The following is a 10,972-nucleotide window of genomic DNA, read 5'->3' on the forward strand; positions in this document are numbered from 1 at the left end:
TTTTTTTTGCCTTTGTGGTTCTTCAATTCCACCCACACAGACTCCACATCATCCGACGCTATGTCATTCAATACCATAGATTTAATTTTGTTTTTAACTAACAAGGCAACCCCACCCCCTCTGCCCACTTTTCTGTCTTTTCGATAAGTTGAAAAACCATGGAGGTTTAACTGCCAGTCCTGACCCCCCTGTAACCAAGTCTCTGTGATGCCTACTACATCATAATCATTCACTATTATCTGTGCCATTAGTTCATCGGCTTTGTTATGTATGCTACGAGTATTCAGGTAAAGTGCCTTAATGCTAACTTCCTTATCATTAGAGATGTTGGCCCTCACATTATAATTGCCCCTCACATCTCCTTTGAACTTTTCCCCTCTCATCTTAAATGCATACTCCCTAATATTAGACATTCTAACTCTGGAAAAAATATTCTGACTGTCAACCCTATCTATGCATCTCATAACTTTATAAACTTCTATCAGGTCTCCCATCAGCTTCCGTCGCTCAAGAGAAACAACCCAGATTTTTCTAACCTCTTCTTATACCTCATACCCTTGGTAAGCATCTTGGTAAACCCCTTCAGCACCCTCTCCAAAGCCTCCACATTCTTCCTGTAATGTGGTGACCAGAATTGACCACAATACTTTAAGTGTGGCCAAACCAATGTCTTACAAAACTGCAACATGATAACCTGACTCGTGTAATCAATTCCCTGACCAATAAAGGCAAGCATGCCATACACCTTCCTTACCACCCTATCTACTTGCATGGTCACTTTCAGGGAGCTATGAACTTGAACCCCGCAATCCTTCTGTACATCAATGCTGTTCAAAGCTTGTCATTAACTGTATACTTTTAATTAATATTTGATCTCCCAAAGTGCAGCACCTCACACCTACCTAGATTAAACTCTATCTGCCATTTCTCCGCCTATATCTACAATTGATCGACATCCCACTGCATTTTTTGACAACCTTCTACATCATCCACAACTCCACTGATCTTTGTACCAGCTGCAAACGTACTCAGCCATCCATCTATATTTTCATCTAATTCACTTATATAGATCACAAACTTGCAGAGATTCCAGTATGGATCCCAGCAGAACACCACTAATCATGGACCTCCAGCCAGAAAAACACCCTTCCATCACTACCCTCTTCTATGGACAAACCAATTCTGAATCCACATGGCCATGTCATCGTGGATCCCATGAATCTTAATCTTCTCGATGAGCCTACCATGACAGACTTTGTCAAAAGCCTCACGAAAATCCATCTAAACATCCACTGCTCCACCTCAACCTTGTCACCTGTTCAAAAAATTCAATCAAGTTAGTAATACATGACCTACCTTGCACAAAGCCAGGCTAACTGTCCCTAATTAGGCCATATTTTTCCAAATGTGCATAAATACTATCCCTAAGAATTCTCTCCAATAGCTTTCCAACCACCATTCTGAGACTCACCAGTCTATAGTTTCCTGGATTACCCCTATTCCCCTTGTTGAACAGAGGAACAACAATAGCTACTTGTTCTATAATTTCCCTATGAATTGCCTTGGGATAATATAATACAAGATGTTAATGTTGCTTTTAGCGACAATCCAGAAAATAAGCCATGCTGCACTGTTCAATCTTACCTGGAATGACTACTCCTTCCAAAATGCCACCAAGAAACTTGCAGGCCTGGTGAGCCTACTTAATTATGCCCATGTGGAACTCTTTCTATTGGATAAATGGAGGACTATGTGCTGTCTACCGAAAAAATACTCATAATAATGGTATAGATATAGGTCTAAATTTTCATTAAGAGTAACAGTCAGCTGTGACATGAACCTTGGCTCCAATACCAAGTTATGGTTCAATGAGTGGCACAGTGGATATCCTCCTTATATGCCTCATGTGCAACATTGCCTCCACTTCAGTAACCTTCAGACATGGAGTAAAGTTAGGTGGCACACAGAACAACTTCAGCTGATAATATTTGAGATACGATCTAAACTCTAATAAAAGTTAAGACTCTAATTGTAATGCTAAACATGGGGCAGTCACTTTAGAAATTTTTTTTATAAATGGAGAAGGTGGGCGAGAGAATACATGATGTTTAAGGCTAAAGATGATACAAAAAAAGACAAATATACATTTCTGTTGTGTACACTGTGTGTCATAAACAGTCTTATAATAATTCTATAGGGAACTGACAATTGCTGTAATTTTTCCCCTAACAGTCAACCAGATAGTGCTTATCAGAAGAATTGTTTTGAAGCATGGAAACGCTGTGCCCCAAAGACACTTAGGAACAGAAGAGCAGTGGTAAAAAGTACGAAGAGAGAAGTTCAATATATATAATATTTATAATGTTTTGGTGATGTCTCATGCCTCAAACTTTACATCTTTTCCTTCAATTCCATGCTCCTACCAATTGATTGTTTAGGTTAAATATGACAATGCATATCCTTAATCGTAAGATAAACTCCATTACCTGATCTATCATCAAGATAACGTAAGTATTTAAGTTAAGGTTAATCCAGTCTAACCCATATCAGTGCTAAAACTCTTACTGTATCTTGCTACCTTTAGAGTTTGATTTCTTTGTGCCCTCCTTGTTAGCTTGTTTAGATTCAAAAGCTCAAACTTGACAAACACAATTGCTTATCGGTTATCATCTTTGCATTGGTTAGTATACTTCTGCATCACATAGCAGATAGAGTTTATAATTTTTGTTCTCATTTTCACTTGAAAATCTCCACAATATCTTTCAGTTCTCCCCAAATCTCATTTTGGTCTTCTGACTGTGGCCAATTGTAACCCCTACCAATATTCTCCATTGACGGTGGCTGGGCTTTCCAGATGGAATTGTGCTGCTCATTTTTTCTCCTTCTTTCCATCTTCAAAATCATCTCAAAATGTACTTCTCTGATTTCAGCCAGTTCCACTAACATATTTTCCAGTTTCCCACTTGGTATGTGAATATCCTAAACAACTTCCCAACACTATGACTTCATATTGTGGCAATTATTCTATATTATAAATACTTTATTTGTTAAATAGAGAAATTAGAATACTTAGGGAATATATTAAGTATTTGCAAACATGCTTAATTTGAATTAAGAACATTCCAAAATGTTGAAAACCATTTTCCAACCCAGGAAACATCACTTTCCCCAGGGTAAGAAGTCCACATGAAAGGAGCTTAGGTTGTTTCAACCCAGTTTCTAATGAGTTTCAACCTCAACCATAATAAGCCAATAATGAGGCAGGTTTCTGGTCTTACCTTGGTGTGGAGAGAATGGTCTTCTGACCAAAAATGTACTCCATATAATTAGAGGGGAAAAGTGTTTTGTGATTCAGTGGTGTTGTGAAAATCTTCCGAGGATAAAGGAAAAGTTAAAGAGGAACAGTAGAAGAAAGGGTATGAGAGAGTGGAAAAAGGCACCAACTTCAACTTTAAGTATTTCAATTCTTTCTTCCAGGTGTTTGTGGCTCTCGTGAGAAGCTTCCACTTAAAAAACAGCCAAGAAGAGAAACTGGAAGATCAGTTCCCACCATGCCAGGTCAACATTGCATTACAAGAACTTGCAATGTTGATTCACTGAGTTCTTCATCTTACAAGTCACACCACATGTATGCTCCACAGGATCCACTACAGTATAGAGTAGGCAGAAAGAGGTTTTCCACAGTGCAGCCCCACAGCAACCAAAATCAGGTGAAATTAATTCATATCTACATAATGGTTTCAAAGGATTGACATATATAAAGTAATAGAATCACTTATAGTGCAATTGTACTTCCAATAACCAGTTAATGTTTTTAAAATTGATATATTATTAATTAATCTAAAAGTGCAACAATACAGCTTTTTTCAATATGGCCAGAGTTTATCAGACAATGGCTGTACAGGCTCCTCCAATGTTTCACAAAGTACAGACATGGATGGAAGATTATTTATCTCTGGCTGTTTGTAATTGGACTATTTTAGATAATGATTCAAAAATTGTTGTTTTATCACCTCGATTTCTCCTATTTGCCAGCTCAATTCTGTTGTACTGTTGTTAATGATACCATATACAGGATGAGTGAGACATTGAACATTGTCAGATATTTCAGTGGTCATGGGTGATGGTGTAGTGCTAATATCACTGGACTAGTAATCCGGAACTGCAGGCTAAAGGTCTGGGGATATATATTTGAACCCCACCATGGCGGATGGTGAAATTTGAGTTTGATAAAAAATCTGGAATTAAAGACTAGCCTAATAACAATCATGTAATCAGTATCAGTTGTCTTGAAAACTCACCTATCATGTAGAGGTGAGAAAAGTTCCCTTCCTTACCTGATCTAATCCACATGTGACTCTTAGTGTCAGCAATATGGTTGATTCTTAACTGTATGCTGAACCTAGCCATCAATGTCTACATCCCATGAATAAATTAAAAGAACACAATTCATTTGAAATACCAATCAGAATATTTTAGTTCAACTGTACTTCAAATATACAGGACATAGCATTGAGAAAATGAGAGGGTGACAAAATAAACTATAGCTTTCTTTAAAAGGTTTGAGTCTGTGAGTGTGTGGTACTCAGTCTGCCAAATTATCCCCAGTGGAGGGCTTAACACTAATGCACCCCTCATGATACCATATATAGTAAAGCAACATTTACCAACCATTCACAGTGAGTGGGCACAGAATGTTGTACTTTCTAGCAAGAATATTGATAACTTTGCTTTAGTTATGAACGTTTGATTTCAGAAGAGATTAAGTGTTTTACTGCCATAAATCCTATTACCTGTGAGCCTTTTGTTTTTGCCAGTCCTTTCAGTCATTTGTATGACCCATGTCAGCCCCATTTAAACAAAGTCTGTCAGGAAAGTGTGATCATAAAATGACAGCAGAGAGAAAAGTGAAGATGAAACACAGATGACTGCAATGGCAAACAATTATGATGATAAACATGAAATGTATAGAACATCACATTTTTAGTTTTATAGGTTCCTCTCCTTGGCTCAGAGCAGGTTAAAATCAAAATTAGTGGAATAGATATAGAACGTCATTCCAAAGATGATTTTAACTGTGCGCTGCTATAATTTGTTGTGTGTGTGTGTGTGTTAGTGTGTGTGTGTGGCTTCTCACTCGGGCTGAGTTTTGCTCGACCTGCACAGGAAGTCTGCTTGGTTTCTGTTGAGCAGTTTAAAGCTGACCTGTGACTCTTTGACCTCATCATCTCAGCTCAACCAAGTGCATCACCAGCAGCAAGTACTCTGGACAGTTATTCCATTCCAGCCCCCACACTGGCTCAGCTGTCTCAACATGGGTCAGGAAACCAATGGAGTTCTTAGCTATTCAAGATTCTGCAGTCATTCACTGCCTTACTCAACTGAGCTATAAATAATCCTTTAACAAGTTGTTTAAATAGAACATGCAGGATCTTTGATATCATTGGGCACAGGAATCACTATTCACAACCTGCCCGTGTCTATGAAGGTCAAGGTGTGACAAACAGAATTTGTGTGCCTTCCTTAACTACATGGTTCCTTACCGAGTTTTGAGAATGGTTTCTGCAGTTGCTGGTGTGTCTTTAGCCACACCTGAAAGCTGTAGTAAATCCTGGCCTACATCAAGTGCTTTGGCAATATTACTTGAGGGTGACCTGGGGCTGAAATTTTCCATCCTCTGAATAATATGGGCAATGACAATTCAGTTGGGAAAATTTGGTGAGGTTGAAAAAATTCTTGATGCCAATGAAAAAATCTGACTTTGCACCCAAGCTTTGAATAGTGAGATGAGCACCTTTGCTGCTGAGTGGTGAGAAGCCCATTTTGCATGCTTTAACATCCCATTATTACCTGGTTCCACCTCATTTATATGAAGCTTGCTGTACTCCCATGTGCTGGAGAGAAACTCAATGTCAACATCTCCTGACTTGAAGTTATACTGGGTACCTGGCATTTCCAGCTCGCCACTTGCTCCTCCAGGCCTCCATCTCTGCCAACATTTCAGGGCACACACCATGTGGTAGAGACTGTCTGCCACTCTGCACTACACCCCACTCCCACCCCCATCCATATGGGATGGCGTTTGACATGAACCAGCCTCACCACATCATTATGGTTCATCTTCAACTCACTCAGAGTACAGTTATCCACTTCAATGCTTCACTTTGGAGCACACTACCACCTTGCATTGTGCTGCTGCTGCCAGAGACTGCATGGCATCCATTTAAATCACCAGTGCACTTCTTCAAGGCAGGTGGCATCTTAGAGGGAGGCTACATAATAGGATTATTTTAATGTAAGTTCTTAAAAAATGAGTTGCAAAGTAGAGGAAGGATCCATTGTGAATAATGCAGTGATATTAGCGGTGAGAGGGAAGCAGGAGGAGAAGTGCCAAGAGACATTCAAGCACCACCCCCAGAAGGAATGATGAGCTACTTACAGTGTGACTTTGTTGCCATCCCACACCCTGTCCCTCATCTCAACATTTAACTTCTGAATTCCTGCTTTCAGACACCTTAAGAACTGTCACTTGCCCAGTCCCAAGAGTCCAAAGCGTAGAAAAGAGAGTGACATTACAATACTAATGCAAAGGCCATATCACTTGATCTGACAGTCACTGCAATCAACTCTGACAATGTACATACCTTAGAGACTCTTAACAAATTGGTATGACCTTACAGTGAGTCACTAGAAATGAGTGGGCTGCACCTGAAAAGGATGATGTTTTGCCAGCATCACTGCTGTACTGCTGTAGTGGACCCAGAAAACGACTTCAGTGGTGTGGGATACAGGAGTGGACTGATGCTGGGTGCAGTATCTGACTGGCCAGAGCTTCTTCTGTCAAGGATCAAGGAGATTGACTCCACTATATTAGAGAAGCTAATAGAGAGCTTGCCACCTGTCCAGCCTTTGTTCTAACTCTCTGACATGCTGAATACTCAGCGAAGTTGTTATTGCTGGCCTCACTCAGACTTTGTGCAACCTCTCGTTACATATGCTACCTTTTCCTATGTCATTTGATGCAGCAAAATTCTAACAGATCAAAAAGGTCACCAAAACATATTCAGAAATAAAACCAGCTAGTTATGCTGCCAGTTCTGCATGCACCCATTCCCTTGTAGGCTACCATGCAGCCAGTTAGAAACATTGGCAGGTCTTGTGCCCAGCATCATGCAATGTAAACTAATGATGGGACTAGATTGGGTTGGGATATCTGGTCGGCATGGCTGGGTTGGACTGAAGGGTCTGTTTCCATGCTGTACATCTCTATGACCCTATGTGACAATGGTCATCAATAGTATAATTCTCTCATAGATCATTTTAACAGTAATCTTCTATAATTTAATCAGAGATCTAATGCAAAAGCACAAAAGATGAAAAAGATGTTTTGGTTTGTAGCAACCAGTATATTTGGCCTGTTTTCTTTTAGAATATGGAGCAATAACTAAATCAATTGGAAAGTTCCTCTGTTTGAAACTATCATCCATTTTATATACCATCTCATTATTTGTAAACACATGCAGTATTCTGCACATGACTGGAATTCTTCTAATTGTCTTCATTTGCTTTTCAAGCTTTCTGTTTGTGTTCAACAGGAACAAACAGAGCTGGAAGTACAACATGCAAATTGCAATGCTGAACAAAAAGATAAACTAACTAAGGCAGCAATATGGTAAAACACCCTTTCCTTGTTCTTCCTTTCCATGTTCCCATGTTGGCTTCCAATCTCATTACTCTAAAAAATGGTGAACTATTGTGGTTTAGTAGTGTGATGATGCTGCTGTTTTAACAAGATTATGTTGTCCTTGGATTTTTTTTTCAGAAGGTTCATTAACACAGGGACTCTGGGAGGTCTAGGCTTGAAGAGTTTTAGGGCCAATTTGATTATAGCTAACTGACACTGCCTCAGACAAAATGCGTTCAAATAAAACACTTGTACAATGAAAGGGGAGTGGCCAGTTCTCCCAGCTCAGCTTTACTCTGGTTTGGTTTGGCTTTAGCAGTCTGGCTGTTCACTGAAAGTAGTCAGTCGTTGTGAAGCTGCTAGACCCAAAGAAGCAGGTCGACCCAAAGAAGCAGGTCCATGCTGATCCTCCCTCTCTGTGACATCTCTCCTGTAAGAACCTGTGTTGGATTTTTCTTTCTTTTGTCAAGGGGTGTTTGTGGGGATTGTTGCCAGTATTTGGAACAGCATTATTAAATTGGGATAATCTATTGGGTTTTGGGATAGATTAAGTTATTCTATATTTTGTACTCTTTTGTTTGTGCTTCATTCAGTATTCTTGTAAATACACTCTGTTTTGTTTAAAACTAAGTGGTTTGTCAAGCTGCATCACTCCTGGGATATCTGCCTTACACCTGCTTAAAGCAATTAGCGAAGTGTGCTACTTCCTTGAAATGTTTTGAGAGGGTCTGGTCTGGTCCATAACTGGAGCACTTTGCAGGATTTAGAGTCACAGAGTCATAGAGATATGAGAAAGAGACCCTTCGGGTCCAACTCGTCCACGCCGACCAGATATCCCAACCTAATGTAGTCCCACCTGCCAGCACCCGGCCCATATCCCTCCAAACCCTTCCTATTCATAAACCCATCAAGATGCCTTTTAAATGTTGCAATTGTACCAGCCTCCACCACTTTCTCTGGCAGCTCATTCCATACACGTACCACTCTCTGCGTGAAAAGGTGCCCTTTAGGTCTCTTATATCTCTTCTGTCTCACCCTAAACCTATGCCCTCCAGTTCTGGACGTCCCCCATCTCAGGGAAAAGACTTTGTCCATTTATCCTATCCATGCCCCTCATGAATTTGTAAACCTCTATAAGGTTACCCCTCAGCCTCCGACACTCCAGGGAAAACAGCCCCAGCCTATTCAACCTCTCCCTATAGCTCAAATCCTCCAACCCTTGCAACATCCTTGTAAATCTTTTCTGAACCCTTTCAAGTTTCACAACATCTTTCCAAACTAATCCAGGAGGAAAAACATCAAGAGAAAACTCAGAGAGTGTAGCAGCCAGGATGGAAAAACAAAACCCAGAAATCTGGATCTGTGAGAGCTGGCGACGCCCATTCAGGCTGTTTAGCTCAAATCCTCCAACCCTGGCAACATCCTTGTAAATCTTTTCTGAACCCTTTCACATTTCATGACATCCTTCCAACAGGACGTAGACCAGAATTGCACGCAATATTCCAACAGTGGCCTAACCAATATTGGGTACAGCCGCAAAATAGAACATAGAACATTACAGCGCAGTACAGGCCCTTCAGCCCTCGATGTTGCACCGACCTGTCATACCAATCTGAAGCCCATTAACCTACACTATTCCATGTACATCCATATGCTTGTCCAAGGACGACTTAAATTTCCTTAAAGTTGGCAAATCTACTACCATTGCAGGCAAAGCATTCCATACCCCTACTACTCTCTGAGTAAAGAAGCTACCTCTGACATCTTTCCTATATCTATCACTCCTCAATTTAAAGCTATGCCCCCTCGTGGTCGCCGTCACCATACTTGGAAAAAGGCTCTCCCTGTCCACCCTATCCAACCCTCTGATTATCTTATATGTCTCTATTAAGTCTCCTCTCAATCTTCTCTCTAACGAAAACAACCTCAAGGTCCTTAGCCTTTCCTCTTAAGATCTTCCCTCCATTCCAGGCAACATCCCAGTAAATCTCCTCTCCACCCTTTCCAAAGCTTCCACATCCTTCTTATAATGCAGTGACCAGAACTGTACACAATACTCCAAGTGCGGCCACACCAGAGTTTTGTACAGCTGCAGCATAACCTCATGGTTCCGGAACTCGATCCCTCTATTAATAAAAGCTAAAACACTATATGTCTTCTTATCAACCCTGTCAACCTGGGTGGCAACTTTCAAGGATCTATGTACATGGACACCGAGATCTCTCTGCTCATCTACACTCCAAAGAATCTTACCATTAGCCCAGTACTTTAATTCCGGTTACTCCGACCAAAGTGTATCACCTCACACTTGTCCACATTAAACTCCATTTGCCACTTCTCAGCCCAGCTCTGCAGCTTACCTATGTCTCTCTGTAACCTACTACATCCTTCGTCACTATCCACAACTCCACCGACCTTAGTGTCGTCTGCAAATTTACTAACCCACCCTTCTACGCCCTCATCCAGGTCGTTTATAAAAATGACGAACAGCAGTGGACCCAACACCGACCCTTGCGGTACACCACTAGTAACTGGACCTCAGGATGAACATTTCTCATCAACCACTGCCCTCTGTCTTCTTTCAGCAAGCCAATTACTGATCCAAACTGCTATATCTCCCACAATCCCATTCCTCCGCATTTTGTACAATAGCCTACTGTGGGGAACCTTATCGAACACCTTGCTGAAATCCTTTTACACCACATCAACCAGTTTACTCTCATCTACCTGTTTGATCACCTTCTCAAAGAATTCAATAAGGTTTGTGAGGCACAATCTATCCTAATAAAACCGTGCTGACTATCCCTAATCAAATTATTCTTTTCTAGATGATTATAAATCCTATCTCTTATAACCTTTTCTAACACTTTACCAACAACTGAAGTAAAGCTCACTGGTCTATAATTACCAGGGTTGTCTCTACTCCTCTTCTTGAACAGGGGAACTACATTTGCTATCCTCCAGTCTTCTGGCACTATTCCTGTAGACAATGACGATTTAAAGATCAATGCCAAAGGCATTGAAATCTCATCCCTGGCTTCCTAGAGGATCCTAGGATAAATTCCATCTGGCCCAGGGGACTTTCTATTTTCACACTCTGCAGGATTTCTAATACCTCTTCCTTGTGAACCTCAATCCCACCTAGTCTAGTAGCCTGTATCTCAGTATTCTCCTCAACAACATTGTCGTTTTCTAGAGTGAATACTGTCGAAAAATATTCATTTAGTGCTTCCCCTATCTCCTCTGACTCCACACACAACACTACTATCCTTGATTGGCCCTAATCTT

General features: G+C 40.6%; 1 protein-coding gene across 1 annotated transcript in view; it reads left to right on the plus strand.

Annotated features, from left to right (window-relative positions):
* The window catches only part of LOC122554277, a 254,601-nt gene that overhangs the window by 220,752 nt on the left and 22,877 nt on the right, over positions 1-10,972 (plus strand). The window contains exons 23-25 of the mRNA XM_043699049.1: positions 2,233-2,324; positions 3,478-3,710; positions 7,596-7,672. Of these exons, the coding sequence (XP_043554984.1) occupies positions 2,233-2,324; positions 3,478-3,710; positions 7,596-7,672 (402 nt within the window). The remainder of the gene's footprint in view (positions 1-2,232; positions 2,325-3,477; positions 3,711-7,595; positions 7,673-10,972) is intronic.

This window comes from Chiloscyllium plagiosum, chromosome 11, assembly GCF_004010195.1.
Source record: "Chiloscyllium plagiosum isolate BGI_BamShark_2017 chromosome 11, ASM401019v2, whole genome shotgun sequence".
NCBI lineage: Eukaryota > Metazoa > Chordata > Chondrichthyes > Orectolobiformes > Hemiscylliidae > Chiloscyllium > Chiloscyllium plagiosum.